The 20098-nt window shown below is 57.7% G+C and overlaps 1 protein-coding gene across 3 annotated transcripts in view; it reads right to left on the bottom strand.

Annotated features, from left to right (window-relative positions):
• TAFA5 (TAFA chemokine like family member 5) overlaps window positions 1–20098 on the bottom strand; it is a 268462-nt gene that overhangs the window by 42440 nt on the left and 205924 nt on the right. For all 3 annotated transcript variants that reach the window (XM_034948958.3, XM_034948955.3, XM_034948959.3), the window contains exon 3: window positions 1142–1269. In XM_034948958.3, coding sequence (XP_034804849.1) covers window positions 1142–1269 — 128 coding nt within the window. The remainder of the gene's footprint in view (window positions 1–1141; window positions 1270–20098) is intronic.

The following is a 20098-nucleotide window of genomic DNA, read 5'->3' as shown; positions in this document are numbered from 1 at the left end:
CGAATTACGTTAGAACCCCAGGGATCCGTGGTTCTCCTTGCAGCAACTCCACCAAATTGGCCTCTTGAACCAAGTGCCGGAACAGCCCAGCCGAGCCCTCTCTTGGAGGCTGCTCAGGCAGCAAGGGGAAGGATTTCCCTGCAGCCCAGTGTGAGGAGCTGCAGCCCCCTCTCCCTGTGCAATCCTGGGAGGAGGCTCGGATGCCAGGGGGCTTTCCAGATCCTTCTGCCCAGTCACAGATCTCCCTGACCTATTCCCAGAGCGTGGAGCCCGGATCCATGTTAGGGAAACGCTCACCCACTCACGTCCTCAGCTTCCAATGCCAACCTCAAAGGAGGAGCAGCCAGGATGAGGGGGTGCCACTCGCTACTGAGGAGTTGAGGCCACCCCATGGGAATGCCCTGAGCCCCATGCACGTGGGCATGGGCTCCCCTCCTCTGCCCCTCTGCAGGGGAAACCGCCTCAGCATCCGTGGCGTGCCTGGAGGCGCCGCCTTCAGAAAAGGCCCATGTCCACCCGGCGTTCCCCAAGCTCCCGCCCTTGGGAAGAGCAGCTCTAGAGACCCAGGTCAGCCGTGGCTTTGGGAGGGCGGGGTGCGCTGCATGCCCCACTCAGGGGGATAGAGAGGAGCTGAAGGGCCCTCCGGGTCTCTGATGTGAGCAGCCACCAGGCCAGGCCCAGGGACGGAAGGAGCACACCTGGACGGAACCTGCACCTGGCCCTGTCTCCACAGAACCCCCGCCGTGCCCCGGGGGAGTTATCAGAAGTTCATCTTCAGGAGGGGCGGATGCCTCCTCCAGCCTGCAAAATCACGGGCACATCAGTCCCGGAAACAAGACGGCTCTAACCAGGGGGTTTCGAGACCTGGTCAGTGATCTGACTTCCGGGCTGACCAGCCTTGCAAGTGGTTCTGCATCCAGCTCTCAGCCCCCATGTACTCACAGACCGTCTGCCCCAGGACAGATGGTCAGGAATTTAGCCCCAGAGAGGGAGGTGGGGGAGGAGACAGGGCCCTGGCCTCTCTGCATGAGGACGGAGTGAGCAGCTGCCACCTGTCCCCGCGGAGCCCGAGTGGTGTCGGAGGCCCGCACACACATACCCCCTCCCCAGCACACCCACGAGAAAGCCGAGGGCCACGTACCGTGGTGGTCTTTATCCTCCCGCCGGGCTGCGTGCACGTCCAGCCTGACCGGTTGATTAACAAGTCGCAGCCTTCCCCCTCCAGACACGGAAGCATGTCACACCACTGCTTGGTCTTGATGATTCTTGCTGTGGGAGAAAAGAGAGAGGCAATCAGCGTGCTGCTCTCATGGATCGTGAGGGTGTTGCTGAGGGCACCTGGGTCCTGGCACTGGCTGGGGGGGCCCTCAGGCAATGCCCGGCGTGGCTCCACCCAGGGACCCTCACACAGGGACACCGGGCCCAGGGGCTTCGCCAGCTTCCTGGTCTCCTGGTTTAGTGCTTGCTCCCCAAGTCCCGCTCTGCCATCGGCCAGTCGTGGAGCAGCAAGCAATGATCGAGGGAGCTAGAGACATGTCTGTGGAGCAGAGCCATGGCCCCTCCTGCAGCATGGCTGCCTCACTCCCTCTTGTCTGGAATCCACTCGAGAGCCAGAAGAAGGCAGGAGGAGGGGGTTCCCAGTCAGGACGTCCTCAGATGCAGCGAGGGCAGCCTGTGCACAGGGAGGGAACCAAAGGGGAACAAGGGGACCCAGGCTTGGAGCTCAGAGGGAGGCCAGGCTGGAGATGGGGAGTCGATTTCCCATCCTTGACTGGAGGATTTACAGCAACCCCTGGCCCCCATCCCACCCCTGCCTCGTCTCATCTGCAGATGCCGGGCTGACCCCTGGGGCCGGCCCAGCACCAGCCGTGTCAAGCCTCCAAGATTAAAGGATGTGAGTCCTTGTGATGGCCCTTGGACAGGGCAGGGGGCAGGGCAGGGCCAGGGGGATGGGGGCACTGGCTCCCCACCAGCACAAGGACTCTGAAGCCCACATTAACACCTCCCATGCCATAGAGAATTGCATTTTCTCTCTTCCCTGGAGGCCCACCCTATTTTGTGGCTGTAGGTGTTAGGCAGACTGGAGATTACTCTCCACCAGAAAGCACGAGAAGGACTTCATGGCAGAGTAAAAGCTGATTGTATTAACATAACCTTCGCTGCGGGAATCTCAAAAGAACGATTAGCCAGCCATTTCTCAAACTGGGAAAAAATATGTCCTTCCTAATGCACACATAATTACTTTTATAAAAATTGGACCTACAAACAGGGGTTGCCATCCAGTTGAAAAACGTAGGCATTCAGATCAGATACCAAACACCTGCCCGGCAGTATTTTAGTTCAAGGTTAAGTTATAAACATGCACACTTACATACACAGGATTCTACCACCGACTTCAACCCTATGGCGGGAGATTAGGGAGAACTTTGCATCTTACATGAAAAAGAAGTTTGAAAGTTTGGGTCCGAGGCTCTAGGAGAACGGATGAAGTCACATATCCCTACTGCACTCGCTGGTGAGAGCCAGGCACCCCACTCTACGTGCCAAGTGGATGGACTGCATGTGGCTCGCTTCATGCCAGTGCTGGGGGGGCCAGGGTGGGCCTTTTCCTCCCCTTCCTCGCCCACTCACAGTTCCTCGGGGTCCTCACTGTTCCGAGTAGAGGCTTGGAACTCATCTTGTTGGATGTGGGCAATGCACGCATGAAGCCCCTTCCTGTTTTCCTTTGGGTCCCTCCTTCCTGGGGCTCAATGTTTGATGGGTCCACTGGCCCCAGGATGCAGAGAACCCAGTGTCTGGGCTGCCTCAGTTGCCAGCCCTGCAGAGTAGGGAAGGCCTCTCTGTCACCCACACCAGGCCCAGGCTGCACAGACACCCAGGCCCAGGGCAAGAGTGGCCCCCATGGCACCCAGCCCCCACCTCCCGTCTGCAGCCCCGGTCCCTTTCACGAAGCTCCAGAGCCCTTGGCTTCCTCCTCTCTCCTGGGTTTTCTCTTCCATGTCACCTCTTTTCCTTTTTTTAAATAAAGAACACGACTCTCAATTTGCATAAACCAGAACTGTAGTTCCCCAGGATACCTGTTTACTTGAAAACCTGAAAAAATTTCCAAGATTCCTCGCCATAGGAAGGATATGACAACTACATAAACAGTTGTGCAAATGCACGTGTGTGCACACATGTGTGCTAACATACCGTCCTCCAGACGGGCAGCGGGCTGGCTTCATGGCTATGCAAACAGGCTGCTGCACACGGCTCCAGGTACAGGAGGGCCACCGCTTGGACAACGCTCTGCAGTTCCCAAGTCTTGAAATTCTGAATAATTTTTAACAAGGGCTCTGTATTTCATTTTGCACAGGGTCAGCCAATCATGCCGCTGGACCGCAGGCAGTGGCTGTCCCTATAGGAGCAGTGGGCAGCAGAGGACAGGGTCCTGGGAAACAGCTCACTCCTCACCCCACGAGGGCGCAGGCCCTGGGGTCATCGCAGGGGAGGCAGGTCTGGGAGGTCAGGGGCCCTCTGGAAGACAGACAAAGGGACAGCATCCCAGGCAGAATAAATGGGTTCTCGTCCTCAGTTCTGACAAGGGGGGAGGAGCTGCCTGAAGCCTGCATGACTGCAGTGGAGAGGAGTCTGAGATGGGCTGGTCATGCCTGCCACAGCACCCACGGCAGAGGACGCTGTGGGGTGCTGTGTCCCAGCCAGTCCTGCCCCACCCCACCCCCGGCACCTTCACACCCACAGCCAGGGAGGCAGGCGTCCACCAGCCGGGCATGGCTACCCCCAATCCCTTTCCAGGTCAGTGCTAGGGATGGAATATCCTCTCACTGCAGCCTCACCCCTGGATTTGGAGATGGGGCCTTCAGAAGGTGAAGAAAGTTAGATGAGGCCATGAGTGTGGGGCCCTGATCTGCCAGGATTCCTGTCCTTAAGAGACTCCAGAGAGTTCAAGCATGTGTGCTCGCTGTCTCTCTTTCTCTGTCTCTCTCTCTCTCCCCTCCCCAGCCCCCTGCACCATCTCAGGACACAGCAAGCAGATGCTGCCTAGAAGCCAGGAATCAGATCCTCACCAGGAACCAAACCTATCAGCACCATGATCCTGAATGTCCAGCCTCCAGAACCGTGAGAAAATAAACGTGTGTTGTTTAAGCCCCTCAGTATGCGGAGTTTTGCTACGGCAGCCTGAGCCGGCTGAGACAGCCAGGAGACCAGGAGACATGGGAACATCCCTCGTTCACCTGAAGAGTCAGGTGAGGAAACTCCAGCTGAGAATCAGTGTCTCCCCCCGAGAAAAAGCAACTGTGCTCCTTGCCACTAACATGGCACGTGGGGATAGGGAACCCCCCGGCTTCGCAGGGCGACTCCAGGAAGAACAAGCCACCCAGGCTGCAGCTCCCAGGCCCTCAGAGGGTCCCAGCCACCTGCTGCACGTCCACCAACCCCGAGGGACAGCGCTGAGAGAGGGGATGGTGCCATGAGTGGGGATGGCCGGAATCTGTCATGCGTCTTCCCGGGGCCCCTTTTCTTGTCTGTTCTATTCCTGCAGAAAGCCACCAGCAGCTGTGTCTCCCATCCCTGATGCATCGTGTTGGGTAACAGTAAATATGGTAGAAAATCTCAGACACCCACAAACACGAACCTTAAACCCACGAGGAAGCCACAGGATGAAACACACATGCCCCAGTAGCAGAAATCCCCTTGCAATGCCTGAGAAAAGAGCTGGACAAATTACAGAAAGCATCGTGTGTGTGTGTGTGCGTGTGTGTGTTGAGGGTGTGTTTCTCTAGCACCAACAGTGAAGGACATGAAAGGAAGAGGCTCCAGTGTGGCTTAAAAGAAATCCCCACGTGGGCTCCCATCCACCCCGTACCATGGCGCCCAGGGTAGTCTTTAGTGCAATGTGGCTCCTGCTCTCATCTTGAGCTGAACGGGGCCTCAGAAACCCCCTGGGGACCCCAGTGCCTGTCCTGTTCTGCCCTAACAGCCAGAAGCAGGGACTGGGCTGTCTCAGGTGAAGTGAGCCCGTCAACTGCAACAGGGAGATGTTTCTGCGTCTGCCCGGGCCAGTTCTGGCACTCTCTGCAGCACAGGGCAGGGCCTGGGCCAGCAGGAGTGGGGTTGGCACAGACCAGAAAACCCGGGCAGTGTGGGTGGTGTCCGAGGGCAGGTCCCGACCTGCCTGCAGGGCAGGCTGTGAGAGGGTGGACAGGAGGTGGCCTGGGCCCAAATCCTTCACTACCGAGCTCAGCTGGGACCTCATGCCCACCACGAAGCTCATGCTCTGGGCTGGGAAATCCCGGGAGAAGGACGCTGAAGGTGGACACAGTGCAGGCCGCAGCGCACCACCCAGCACAAGGCTCAGCTGGCCAGAACCTACAGGCTGTGTTGTTGGGGCCCTCTCGGTCAGGCTAGGATGGAAGCCACCAGAGCTCACTGGGACTGTGGGGCTGAGGACGGGGGAGGGATCTGGGGCGATGTGCCAGCCTTCAGCATCTTGGACACACACCCTCTCCAGTGCCAGGGCCCAGCCTACTGGCTGTCTACGGAGAGGACCCTCATCCCTGCCAGACATGATGTGGTACTATGCACGGTGGTGCTCAGGGTCACCTGAAGGAGAAGAAGGAAGGACGGCGGGGTCCGGGGGGACTTAGGCTGGTGAAGGTGGCTCCAGCCCTGCCTATGCTGTAGCTGCCATGCCTGGCCACACACCACACACACATGTACACAACACACACACGTACACATCACACACATGTATACACCACACACCACACGCAAAGGCATGCAGACACACGCACAGGCACACACATGCCCATTTACATGCAGGCTCACAAACACGTATCTATAGGTGCAGCACACACGCACACATGCACACATGTTCACGCACACACATGCATGCACACACACAGATATGTATCTGCACATGCACCCACATGTACACTCTCGCCTGCTCTCAGCATTTGCAGAACAAAGGGACAAGCAGACAGCAGGCCTGCCCCGTCCCCGGGCCTGGCCCTCCCGAGGGCACCAGCGGGCCGGCCCTGAGCACACACCACCTTTTGTTTGACGGCAGGAGCTGGGCTCACCCACCCCAGCCCACTTCCTGCTGGAGACGGTCAGAGGCACAGCGCCGGGTCACCATGTCCCGGGGACAAAGGGGCCTTTCAAGCATACATTTCACAACTCCCTTTCCCCGGGCACGGGTGAGGAGGTCTCCCCTCTGGTCACAATGTTGCAATAGCTCTCAGGGAAGGGAAGCGGCGTCCCCAGGGGCTGACAGAGCTTCCTGAGGTAGCGTGAGTGACGGTGACTGAAACGTGGGCTCTGGGCAGACAAACGTCATTACCCATCCACAGGGGCTAACCTGGGGGGTCCTGAGCACACGACAGGTAAAGGGCACGGGGGGTAAAGGGCACAGGGTCTCATGCGTATTTATGTCCGCAGTGCCTGTCCCCGGGCCGGTAGGAGCAGGTGCTTAGGACGTGGCTGGAGAAGGGAGCCAGGGAGCCCCTGCGTAGGATAGAAAGGGGGCATAGGAGTGCGTCTCAGAGTGGGTTTGTCCAGACTGGACCTAGAGTCTCACCGATCTCAAGCCTCTGTAGGACCCCACAGCCCCCGAGTCCCAGCCCAGCCAGGCCCTGGGCCAGCAGTGCTCTTTCTCTGCCTGGAAACACTTCTCTAAGGTGCCAGTCAGCCCCATCTTCCGTCCCACACCATGCTCTCCATCACACACATATATGCCATTCACTTATGTAGACACAGGCACACACATACATACCACACACAGCCACATGTCCACACACAAACGCACACACGCACACACACACACTCACACACAAGTCCACTGTGTGCCCTCTTGCAGACTCACTAACCACACATGCGTATCGTCCCCGGGGCCACCTGGCTCCCTGGCAATGAGTCCCCAGGTCTACAGAAGGGCTTGGCTCCTTCCACCAGCCCAGGTCCCCTCTGTGTGTACATTCAAGCTGCCTCCCCAGACAGAGGCCAGCTCCCGCTCCAAGGCCCCCCAGTCCCCGGGATGACGCAGCCGCTGCACCTAGACCCTCGTCAGTGGCAGCATAAAAACCTTGGGCTCCAGGAGGGCAGAGCGCAGAGGACGCTACCCAGTGCGGGCTGGGACTGTGTTTCAGGGGAGGGAGGCAGCCAGGGCAGGGCAGGAGCCGGGCTCTCCTTGAAGTCTCAGAGAGGAGCAGGCCTGGTGACCCTGCAAACAGCATGGGGAAGAAAGGGCTGAGATGCGGGCGGGGCCTGGCTGGCCACAGGTCCTCCGCACAGCCTTGTTCAGGCTCCCAATCAATTTGCCGAAAGTCCAACTTGCCAAAAACAGTTGGGCGACCCTTGAATGGAGTTGAGGACAGAACAGTGTGGCTGTTTGGGTGACAGGGGCCGAGTTAAAGGGGACTTCAAAGACCCCATCTACACAAAGGCCTGGGAGGAAAGTGCACCCTAGGAAAGGCAGCTGAGGGTTGCGCCGACTCCCAGCGGGTGGGCAGGGTCCCAGGAGGGCGGCCCACAGCACCTGGGTGGACCCGTGCAGGAGAGGGTGTGGCACGTCCTCAGTGTGGGGACACACACCAGTGCCTTAGAGGAGAGCCCTCCCTGGGAGCTGCCACCCAGCTTCCTCTCACCACGCCTGCATCTACAGCTCTAGACACAGCTGGAGGACACGGATGCAGGGTGGAGGGAGGGTGGAAGCCACCTCTAGGTCCGGCTGCAAAGGTCATCTCTGCAGACAGGGGCCTCTACCCTCTGCCCCATGTCCTCTACTGGATGGAAGGAGCCGGTCCTGAGACACCCACTCGAGCTGTGTGCCGCCTCGGGCACCCACTGAAGTGGGACAAATACACATCCATTGTACCAGGCCCTAGGGATGAAGGGCTGCGGGCCTCTCCACAGCTGGCAGTGCTTCTAGTAACAGCCAGAGGGCTCTTCCCATCCTCTCCTCCCCAGCCTGAACTTGGGGGACGAGAAGCAGACAGCTGAGTGGGGTTCTCAGCCTGAAGTAGGGCTGGGCAGATGGCATGGAAGGAGCTGTACCGTCAAAATCCAGCAGGGTGTGTCTGTTACGTGGGATCGGACATTTGAACTTGTTTGCCATACAGGATCAGACATCTGAATTTGTTTGCTATAACAGGATCGAACATCTGAACTGCTGAAGTGGGATGGCTCTTGCTACTGAGTGTCCTGAGAACCTGTGATGATCTCAGAGCTGCCAGACAAGCTCTCATCCGGCCTGCAGACAGGACGAGCCCTGCCCCTGGAGTGCGTGCACACAGGTGCCCACAGGCAAACATGCACATCCACATGCACACTCACGTGTACCAAGAAGCAGGTCACGGTGGCACCCCCACCCAATACCCCCACTCCCGAGGGAGAAGAAACCCAGGCCCGCTTCCGCTCCCCTCCTTTCCTACCCAAGGGGCACCCCCAGACCCCAGTCTCCTTAAGACTGTACTGGCTTTGGTCAAAGGGCTGCTGGATCCTGAGACCGTTCTTTCTCAGGATCTCTCCCCCAGCCCCTGCCGGCCTGCTCTGCCCCGGGAGCTCTAGTCGTACCTGGGTACACTCTCCCCGGTGAGGTCAGGCTCTCACGGCCTAGTGTGTGTGGAAAGGCCGACGCCTACCCCACCCCACCCGCTAGCTTCCAGCTCCTTTCCTTGCACCCCTGCCCTGAAGCTAGAAGGCGACCTCTGCTGTCCCCAGCCCCCTCCTATGTTCCTAGGGGCAGCTGTCTGGGACACGAGTTACTTGTTCTGGAACATTGACTGATTCGATGAAAGAACGGTCTCAGGATCCAGCAGCCCTGTGACCAAAGCCAGCACAGTCTTAAGTGTGATCTGGAGGGACACTTATTTCCAAATGCTGTCCCGGGGGCCCATGTGTGTGAGGTGGGGTGTGTGTGTGTGTATATGGTGTGTGCGTGTACTCGTGCACATTCATGCAGACATCACATCCAGCAAAGGCCCATCCACTCCCAATACCCCGTGTAAATTCCAACAGGAAGAAGAGGCAGGAGCTCAATGTGTCAGTGGGGTGTGCGAGCTGCTCTCTGGGGCTGTGGGTGGTGCACCCAGGGCCACACTCTGTGTGCTTCCCGCCTTCCCTCTCCCCGTCTCAGAGCAGTTCATTAGGAGTAAGTGCAGCAGTAAATATGCAATGAACATTTCTTCTGTTCACAGTCGCTGCAATAATTGGATTATTCCCGTTTAAAGCTCCGCTTACTCACGCTGCAAGGCAAAGCTTGTCTTCACCGCAAAGAGACATCTTAGGCAAGTTATCAGGAACTCGCTCATAAAAGTGCCTTCCAGGACAGCTCTGGGTTAAATATAAGGTGTGATGACAACAAACAAAGCCACGTGATTATTAAGACGCCTTCATGCGACACGTCCTTAAGTATGTGAGAGCAGAGCTCACTGAACGGAACGTGGGGAAATGTATACACACGGAGAGCCAGCAGGTACATCTCTCCACCCTGGAGCTCACTGCCAGTGCCTTGTCACCGAGAAGCATCTGCCCTGCAAAACGCGTGCTGCAACTTTAAATGTTATTGGTTTTGCTGTTTTGTGTTTGCTTTTAAATAGGCCTCAGTTTATTTGGTTTATTCCAGTTTTACCGCCTGGTAAGGGCTCCCAGCTTTGTGTGCGTTCATAGTCCTGCAACATTGTAATCAGAACAATGAAGGTCAACAGTAGGGCGGGTCTTTCCCTTAAAAGGCGTTGTCAGCAGGGCACGGTGGCTCACGCCTGTAATCCCAGCACTTTGGGAGGCCCAGGCTAGTCGATCACCTGAGGTCAGGAGTTCGAGACCAGCCTGGCCAACATGGTGAAACCCCGTCTCTACTAAAAATACAAAAATTAGCTGGGCATGGTGGTACATCCCAGCTACTCAGGAGGCCGAGGCAGGGGAATCACTTGAACCTCGGCATGAGCCGAGATCATGCCACTGCACTCCAGCCTGGGGGACAGAGTGAGCCTTGGTCGCGCCAAAAAAAAAAAAAAAAAAAAAAAAAAGCATTGCCACATTACTTAGGTCTGAGGAACAGGGCTCTGGGCTGCTCAGTAGAGCAGGAGGCACAGTTAGTGCCAGAGCTTGTTGCAGGGCCAGGCTGGAAGGGTCTCTCGCAGGTAAGGGCACAGCCCCGGCCATGCACGGGGCCTGTAGAGCCCAGACGGGCTGCACCCCGAGGCTGCGGAAGGGAGCCCAGGAGTCACCCGCTGTAGGGCCAGAAAAGCTCGCAGGACCTCCCCCTGACCCCAGCCAAGGCGGGCATCAGCTCCTCTGGGGTCCCACTGCTGGGTCCCAGCCCTAAGACACAGGAGTCTGGATGCAGGTGTCTGGAGAAGCAAACGGTGTGAGGTTTCTGAAAGATGTAACTTAGTCTCCCTCTGTCCCTTGATCCTGTTCAGTGGTAAAAGCAGCTCCCTGCTGGGCTTGGGGGATTCCAGCAAACTCCAGCTATCTTAGTCCCTCGGAGGTAAGGGAACCTCCTGGGTCACCGCAGCCTCATGCAGTAATTACATGCTGGTCCCAGTAATCAAAACGCAGCACCTGACTGAGCGCCAGTGTCTTCTGGCCTGTAGCTGGGCACCCGGGGGGGCCTGGTCCCCTGGCTCTGTCTCCTTCACCCCAGGCAGGGCCAGGGTGGAGCAGGAGAGAAGGTCTCATAGGGCACTGCGCTAAGCCTGGAGGCTGCTCAGCCCTGATGCTCCCTCCTGGGAGAGCGTTCCTAAGGCCCCCAGGGCCCCAGGAGCCTGGGATGCAAAGTCTCCCTGCTGCCCACCTGCCTGGCACTCCTGTCTCCAGGTCCAGAGTCCCTCCCTCCACAGGAGCCGCCAGGCCCCACAGCCACCCTGCTGTGCTCAGCGCAGATCCAGCATCCTCCGGTGTGAGAAGCCTCCGTGAGTTCCCAGGCCCGACCTACTGGCACTCCTGGCACATCTTCCTCCCAAGAGACCTCCTCGCCTCTACCCTTCTCATTCCTGAGGTAGAACCAGGGGTCCAGCGCCGCCCAGGTGGTTCCTGATGATTGCCCGGGAGACCCGCCTTGTTCCCAGGTGTCCCGTGCTCATTATAAACCCCAGCATCATCTGGAGACTCACTCAAGCTTCCGGTCACATACAACCCTCCCAGGCCAGGCACCCTCAATCTACATACTCATCCTTGCTCAGCTCCTGGGATGCTCCTATGAACAGGTGGGAGCCTCTGTTCAAGACGACACCTGAGGAATGTGCCCCACTCAGGTCAGCCTCCCTGCATGGCACTGGCATCCCTCCCATCATGGGTAGAACCCTGTGCTTCAGCTTCCTCTCTCCCAGCTCAGCTCAGTCAGCTCTCCCTATCATCACCTTCACTACCATTACCATCATCATCATCATCATCACCACCACCACCATCACAACCACCATCATTATCACCATCACCACCATCAACATCATCAAGTGATTCCCTTCCCTTGGCCTCCTGAGTAGCTGGGATGCACCACCACGCCCGGCTAATTTTTGTATTTTTAGTAGAGACGGGGTTTCACCATGTTGGCCAGGCTGGTCTCGAACTCCTGACCTCAGGTGATCCACTTGCCTGGGCCATCATCATCACCACCGCCATTATCATCACCATCATTATTGTCACCATCATCATCACCATCATCACTACTATCACTATCATCATCATCACCATCACATAATCATAACCACCACCATCGCTATCATCACCACCACCACCACCACCATTATCACCACCATCACCATCACCACCACCACCATCATTATCACTACCATCACCATCACCACCACCACCACCATTATCACTACCATCACCATCACCACCACCACCACCATCATTATGACATCATCCTAACCACCACCATCGCCACCGTTATCCTCACCATCATCATCGCACCATAATGCTCACCATCCTCACCATCCTATCAACAGGACCATCATCACCATCATCATCCTCACCATCACACATCATCACCACCACCACCATCATCATATTGTCATCACCACCATCATCATGACAATTATTACCATCACCATCATCATCATAACCACCACCGGTATCCTCACCATCACCAACATCACCACCACTACCATCTCATCATCATCACCATCATCATTTTATCACTGTCATTACCATCATCACATTATCATAACCACTACCATGATCATCACCATCACCAACATCATCATCAATTGTAATCATCACCATCACATTATCACCATTAGCACTATCACCATTACCATCATCACCAACACTACCATACTGTCTTCATCACCATCATCATCACCACCACCATCCTCAACATCAGTCATTATCACCGTCATACTACCACCACCATCATCACCACCATGATTATCATTGTTGTCACCATCACCATCAATGTCATTATCATAACCTTCATTATCACCATCACCAACATCACCATCATCATAAATATCACCACCACCATCCTGATCCTCATCATCTTCCTCATCCTTGTCATCATCACCATCACCCTAATCACATCATGACAACCACCATCATCATCGTCATCATTATCATCATCATTACCATCACCACTGTCACCATAACCACCATCTCCATTGTCAGCAGCTACCTGGAGTGACTCCCTCCCTCCTGTGCCATACACATGGCTGCCCTCATTCCTATGGCAATTCTAGGTGAAGGCTCTCATCCTTAGCTCATTTCAGGTATGAGGATGCTGGGGTTCAGAGAGGGATAATGAAGCAAGCCCTAACTGCACCCCAGTGGCCTGTCTTCTTTCCAGTCCAGGTTCCTCTCTTCTTGGATTCTCCCCAGTAGATTACAGCTCAGAACTTCCATCCCTGTGCCCAGGGAACATGTGCCTGGCACGCCATCTTCCCCATCCCTTCAAGGATGCCCTTTTGCCCCTGGTTTCTCATCTAACCCAAGCAGCAGGGGAGCTAGCATGCTACCATTGGGGCTCCAATAAGGAGTCTTGGATTTCCAGGGAGGTTTTCAGTCTCCCTGAGATGGGAGCTCCCTCCTCCTATCCTAGGGCCTTTGCGCGACTGTGCTGTGCTGGTTAGAAGCTGGAATGATGCAGGCCAGGCCTTGCACACACAACCTGCGTCTCATGTAGCAGAGGGTTTGGGCTCAGAGGTGGCTCTGCAGGAGCAAACCTCATTCCACCCTCATTTCCTGGCTGAGAGATTTTGAAGGCAGCAAGGATAGCAACAGTGGTATGGGGGTGAAGGGGTGTCGGACCCCAGCCATCAGCTGCCTGGACACCTGCAGGGATCCTTCAGGGTTTCCCCTCTCCGGAACCTAGCTCTGCAGTTGGGGGGAGCTCCGCCCTCCAATGGGAGCCCAGGTGGCTGCCACCCATTCACTCCAGGACCCCCCTGCAGGTCAAAGGGGAAGTGCTGGCATCTGAAGCCCCAGATCTTCACCTTCACCTCCTGTCCCTGGGCAGGGCACTCAGGGGCCCCTCAAAGTTCCTGAGGAAAGGAGGGAAGGAGGGAGGGAAGGAGTGAGGAGAAGAGGGAAGGATGGAGGGAAGGAGTGAGAAAAGAGGGAAGAGTGGAGGGAGGATAGGAAGGGACAGGAAGGCACCTGCTACGCTACATCTGGCCGGAAAGGTCATAAATGCAGAGTGCTGAGAAATGCGCAAAGCCACAGCGTCTGCAGAGCTCAGGCCCGGGTGGCTGGCACAGTCTCCTTCCTCCTCAGCCTCGGTGTGGGTGTGCAGGGGTCTGAGGGTGGGCAGCCTGCGCCACTTCTCCCATGGCACCCATCCATCGAGCCCCGAGACTGGGATGTACAGCTCTGATTTCACATGCCTCTCAACTCTACTGATCAGGGGTCCGGGGCAGGTGGGGTTGAGGGTCTGAGTGGACCCCAGTTGACCCAGCTCATCGAAGTCCCAAACAGCCTATATGCTCTCGAGTGCAGACCCTCTGCGTCCTGTATGTGTGGCCATCCGCAGGATGGCTGTGTGGCCCCGTGGTGCTTGAAAGCCCTACACTAGGGACTGAGTGATGCTGTATGCAGAACTTGAAGCCAGCCACGCTGACTCCCCTCGCCAGGAATCTGGTGATGCCAGAGGGCCCGCCTATTTTTTTCCAGCACCAGGAAGCCCCAGCCAATCTCTGAAAGAGTCGGCAGCTCAGGAAGGTGCCCCTGCTGCCCACACCCTGGCCAGGTGCCCTTGCCCACCCCCAAACCTGAGAACCACACAACCCATGAAACACATGAAGAGAAGCCAATTGTCCATAGGACCGTTCCCTGGTCTGACGTCACAGGGAGAAACATGCTGGCTACTCCAGGGGGACAGACAGACAGGCACAAGTGGTGTTCCTTTGCCTGGGACCGTGGCCATAACATTACTCAGCTCAACACCCAAGCCCCGAGGTGCTCATGAACGGCAGGTTTCCCTTGGGAATAAACTTTCCTCATTTCCATTAACACAGAGTTGCTTGCTGTACTCAACAGCCTGGAAAAATGAATCATCCAGAACAAAACCAGTGAGATTCCAGGAGAAATCTTTGGGCATTTACTCAGATATCGTCAGAAACACATCTCAGCTGTCTGAGCTGGGGAGGCTGCTCTCCCTGGCAGTGTCTCACCCAGAAGAGTGTCCCTCGAGTCTCCCAGATCTGGCTGGTGATGGAGGATTCAATCTACAGCATGGGAAAAGGAGTGGGCAACGTTAATACAGACAAATACATACAAATCACACACACACAATGTGCACACATACACAAATGCACAAGCACTCAATGCAGACACACAAAGACACGCACACCACCTGGCCTCACGGAGTCAAATGGAAATGGGGTATCTCAGAGGTACCACAGAAGAACCCACAGGCAGTAAGTCCTGACACAGGCACTGAGGACGGTCACTGTGAAACCATCTCTGCAGGGCACGTTTGAAGCTCACAGGAGGGCTCAGGGCTCCCGTTTCTGCCCGATGGGAGGCAGCACTTTGAGGCCTGACCTCCCCAGTGGTCCCAGACTGGGGCAGGAAGGCTCACAGGCAGGTGGGGGTGGAAGTCCAGAGCGGTGGGGGGGGTGGGGGTGGAAGTCCAGAGCGGTGGGGGGTGAGGGCGGAGGTCCGGAGCGGTGGGGGGGGTGGGGGCGGAGGTCCGGAGCGGTGGGGGGGTGGGGGCGGGGGTCCGGAGCGGTGGGGGGGTGGGGGCGGGGGTCCGGAGCGGTGGGGGGGTGGGGGCGGGGGTCCGGAGCGGTGGGGGGTGGGGGCGGAGGTCTGAGCGGTGGGCAGCCCTTGGTGGTCTTGGAGCTGCTCACAGGCAGCCTCCCCCTTTAGGTCAGCCCTTGCCAGGGCACTGTGGCCCAGGGACACAGAGGACATCAGATGAGGCACTGCCCGGGAGCAGGACCAGATACCCACAGGCTTGGTGACTTGTGACCAGCACATGGGGCAGGGAGGAGGCTTTTGGGGTGAGCGGCACAGCCGGGTTTCCTGGGCTCAGGGCTCAGGAAAAGGCAAACACGTCCAGAGCACTGGCTGGGAAGCGCCCGTGTTTCTGGGAGGAGTCTCTGTCCCACACCTCCAGAAGAGCCTCCTGCACTCCAGAAGGGCCCCACTCGAAACGTCAGAGCCCAGACACACCAGGAAACGCGCAGGGTGTCCCAGCAGTGCCAGCCTTCCCTGGGGCTATGCCACACAGTCATTTCTACGTATTTGTGTGTATTAATGTTGACCACCCCTTTCCCCAGCGTTCTGAGCGTCGGGGCCCTCGGACAGCTGCTGACTGTCAGGGCCGCCCTGGTGGTCCTCCCAGGGACTGGTATGCTCATTTATTACTGGAATTTTATTATTGATTTCTACCTATGGGGAATCAATTAGCTTCATCTTCACATTACAGAAGCTCAGAGAGCTCAAGAAGTCTGCCCAAGGTCACACGGCTTACAAGCGGCGATGCTGGAACATCAGATGCAGTCAGCCTCCGCGTGGCCTGTGGGCGGGGACCTCAGAGGGGCCCACGGGCTTCCTGAAGAAAGAGGAGAAGCCGACAGCCCAGTGGAGATGCTGAATCGTCTACAGAAGACAGGAGGGTGCCATTCTGGAGCAGGGGACCCCACAGTTTCCCCACCTGGCGGAAACACCCGGGGCACCATCTGTGAGCTGCGTCCATCTGAGATGGCATAGTCAGTAAGATGGGTATAGGTGGCCATGGCTGACCACACCCCACAGCTGGGTCAGGATTGTGGCCTGGAAGATGCAAAGCCCAGGGTAGGCTGGAGGGTTGGGGGAGGCCCTCAGAAACCAAGGCCCAGAGCAGGACTGAGAGAGAGCAGGAATGAGGCCTGGAGCAGGACCAAAGCCCGGTGTGGTGCGGGACTGAGACAGAGAGAGAGCAGGAATAAGGCCCGGGGCAGGACGGGACCAAGGCAGAAAACAGGACCAAGGCCCAGAGCCGGACCAGGGGTGGGAACAGAGTTCCCTGAGCTCCAGGCCCAGCTGCCCCTCCTGCGGGCCTCACCTGCTGGTCTCCTCTGGGACCTCAGGCTATGCTTCCTCATCCACCCATGGCCGAGTCACAGCCGTCTGCAAGAGTCGCAGTCCCTCCTTTACTGCCTGCACGGGCTGCACTATGACGCGCACGGATCTCCGACTCACCTGGCCATTCCCGGTGGTGGTACATTTCGGGTGTTTGTGCTTTCCTGGTTTTTCCCTCTTCCTTTCAATTACTCTCTTAGGGCAAATTTCTGGGAGCAGAATTATGGGATGAAAAAGTCTGAGCATTTTCATGGCTCTGGACTCATCCTGCCAGGCTGCTCTGAGGATGAGTGAGGCCCCGTCACTGAGGCCCCTCCAGGCAGACAAGGACGTATTTTCCAGCAGAGGCTTCGACTCGAGGTCACGTCCTGCGCTCAGCTACTGGGAATCCGAGTGGGCGGACAGGGTCGAAGGGCAGCGTTCCAACGGCCTTGGGCCTGAGTAAGTGTCCTGGACAAACACGCTGCTGAGTTCTGCTGAGTTCTGTGAATAGTGAGCACGGGCTCGCGGAGTTCTTACACTGTTCTCAAGATGACGGGACCCAAGGCGCCGCCGATGCCCTTCCTGCCTCAACGGTGCCCCATCCCTGAGGTGGCCTGGGAGGGGCTCCTGAGGTCCCAAGCAAGCTCTGGGCTGTTCCTGGCCTGGGCCCAACGGGGCCTGAGGTCGGCGACTGAGGACACACGGCTGCTTCCCATTCTGACCTTCCTGGGAACATGCCCCTCGTATGGCCACCTGCACACCGTCACGAGGCTGTCTAGATACGTATGCGTTTTAAATACTACTCCACATGCTGGAGAGCTCTGCGGAGTTCCCCATCCTACAGCACTGCTGTGCCCTGCTGCCACTGCCATCATCATTTATGGGATTGATTTCATATCCTTAACCTTCATCAGACTGTCAGGCTATGACTGAATCCTCTTTCAAAAACCAGGTAAGGGCAGGCGTGGTGGCTCAGGCCTGTGATCCCAGCACTTGGGGAGGTCCAGGCAGGAGGATCACTTGAACCCAAGAGTTTGAGACCAGCCTGGGCAACACGGCGAGACTCAATCTCTTAAAAAATTAATCAATTAAGTAAATTAAAATAAATCAGGTAAACAAAATTGCCTCTAATGGTCCCAAAATATGCTTCTTGCCTTTCCCATGAGCACAGTCCCAGCTGCCTTGATTAAGCCTGACAGCAAGGAGGGATGGGCCCAGGGCTGCAGTGGACCCGTGACTCTCAGCAGCCCCATTTGCTGACTACTGCAGCCCGCCCTGCACTCTGAGGGTCTCACTGTCTGACATCCTGCAGGCTGGAGGCAGCTCTCAGGCCACAGGCCATTGCTGAGGGAAGGGAGGGTCTCCTGGGTGGGCCAGGGCTCAGGTCTCGGTGTCTTCCCAGGAAGACCCTAGCCTCCTCCCCCTGGCACACTGCCCCATCCCGGGTTCAGGGAGGAGTAAACCAGGGCCTCTCTGATTGGGGACAGGAAGGAGGCACCCAGTGTTCCTGCCCTAGGAGCTGGTGGCACAGGCCCCTTTGGAGGGAGACTCAGCCCTCCAGGGCACCTAGTGTCAGCTCAGTCCATCCAAGGGGGGCTGTCTCAGGATGGATCCCGTGACAGAGACCTCCTGGAAGCAGTTGGGAGCCAACAGGCACACCTGGGAGGACCCAGACAGTTGGGGCCCGAGTCTCCACAGGCAGCACCTCGCCATCCCGCGAGACTCAGCGTCAGCCGCCCGGGGCCCTCCCCGGATGTGCCCAGCACAGAGAGCCAGACACCTGGCCTTCCTCCTGAGCAGACCTGCCAAGGGGCAGGCGCCCCGTAGGGTCCACAGGTGGGGAAAAGCAGAGGTCACCTCCCAGATTATGGCAGGACTGAGCGCCTGCAGCAGGGGCAGAAGAAGAGCCTGCTCCTGGTGCGTCCTCCGCTGCCCAGCCATGCCACTGCGACTGCGAGCCTCTCCAGGCTGCGTTCCTCGCAAGGCTGCATCTGCCCTGGGTGCTCAGGTGAACCCAGTTTGCTCCTCACCTGCGGTCCTGGTGCCCGACGCAAGGCGAACCCGTCCTGGCCACGTCTCCATCTTCCCTCTTAGGCCTTGCTGGTTTTGTTACTCAGTAAAGACCAGGAGGATGACGATACCAAAAATGTCAAACGTGAAGTAAAATCTGCACCAGCAGCAGTCCCAGGGCTTTGGAAAGACGGCCCCGCCCATCCTTCCATCAGACCCTCACAGCCGCGAGAGGAGGCGGCTCCCTACTTGGCAAACAAGGGAAGGGGCCCAGAAGTGGCCCCTGCACCTCGCACCCGAGCCAGCTTGAGCTTAGGAAGCCCACAGCCCCTGACCACCAATGGTCCCCGGGCTGCCCTGAGGCTTACCTGGGAGCCTCAGGTATGGAGGGACTTCACCGGCCGCTGCGGCCTCAGGGACTGGCTTCGTGCTTCCTGCTGTGCGGCAGGTCTCCTTGCCCGCTGGAGATTGACGGGGCTCAGGAGGGTCAAGCATCTTCCTGATGCTCACCTAGCTGCTTCCAGGCAGATGCTGTGGGCGCTCTCTGGACCCCATCCAGATGTGGGGTAAGCTCAGGAGGCGAGGTGTCCTCCCTCCACGACAGGCAGCTCTGTGCCTGGATCAACTCATCATAGAAGACGGGGGCGGGGGCAGCGCGGCCCCCCAAGTCTGGGCCGACATGGGTCAGCCCACAGCCTCCTGGGCAGAGGCCAAGGCCACTCACTGGGGCTGTACTTTCCATGTGCCTCAGGGCACGTCCAGCTTGAGGGACACAGGCCTGTCCCCAAGAGCTCTGATTACATCAGTCCAAGATGCTACACTACAGAGAGGGAGTCCACAGGGCAGCCAGGAGGGCTCCCTGGAAGAGGTGAGGTTTAAAGAGTGAATTGCCCACAAAGATAAGAGGGTGACAGCACAGCAGGCAGGAAGGGCCTGCAGGAGGACGCAGGGGCCCTGGCCCTGGCGATGGGCTGGTCATCACTGTGAGCCTGTGGCAGGGCCAGCACCTGGGATCTCGCTACAAGCATGGAGGGGCTGGAGAGGCCAGTAGGGTGGAGGCTGCACACTGGGCACGCAGGCCCTGGTACAGCTGTGCGGCTGATACACGTCCCAAAGAGCCACAGTCCTCCATAGCCCCGGCCCCCACACCTGCCTATCACACCCAGACCCACTTTCTGGAATGTGGAGTCCACTCAAGGTGGTTCTCTGTGGGTCTCCAGCACACAGTTACCACCTGGGCCAAGGGGTCATTGTGTGAACACAAGGAGATGGGGTGGGAGAAGGGTCACATCCAGGAACCTGCTGGGAGCCCCGTCCCCTTGCCTGGCAGGCTGAGGACAAATGCAGTTATGAGCATCTTTCCATGCAGGAGGGGTGGGGGGAGCATGGGCCCCTGGCCTCCAGCTGATGCCACAGGGCAGGGTGGACATCTCCACATCCACTGACCCTAGCCAGCCCCCCAGCCAAGCTCACCTCCCCCAGTGCTGTGAGGCCACCTGTGATGGACGCCAGGCCACCAGGGAAGAGGTTGCAAGGCAGGGCGGTGTACAGGGAGCGCTCCCTTGCCGTATCCCTCATCCTGGAGGGACTGGCTCCTGGG

Source organism: Pan paniscus, chromosome 23 (genome assembly GCF_029289425.2).
Source record: "Pan paniscus chromosome 23, NHGRI_mPanPan1-v2.0_pri, whole genome shotgun sequence".
NCBI classification, from domain to species: Eukaryota; Metazoa; Chordata; class Mammalia; order Primates; family Hominidae; genus Pan; species Pan paniscus.
This window is presented reverse-complemented; position numbering and strand designations above follow the sequence as displayed.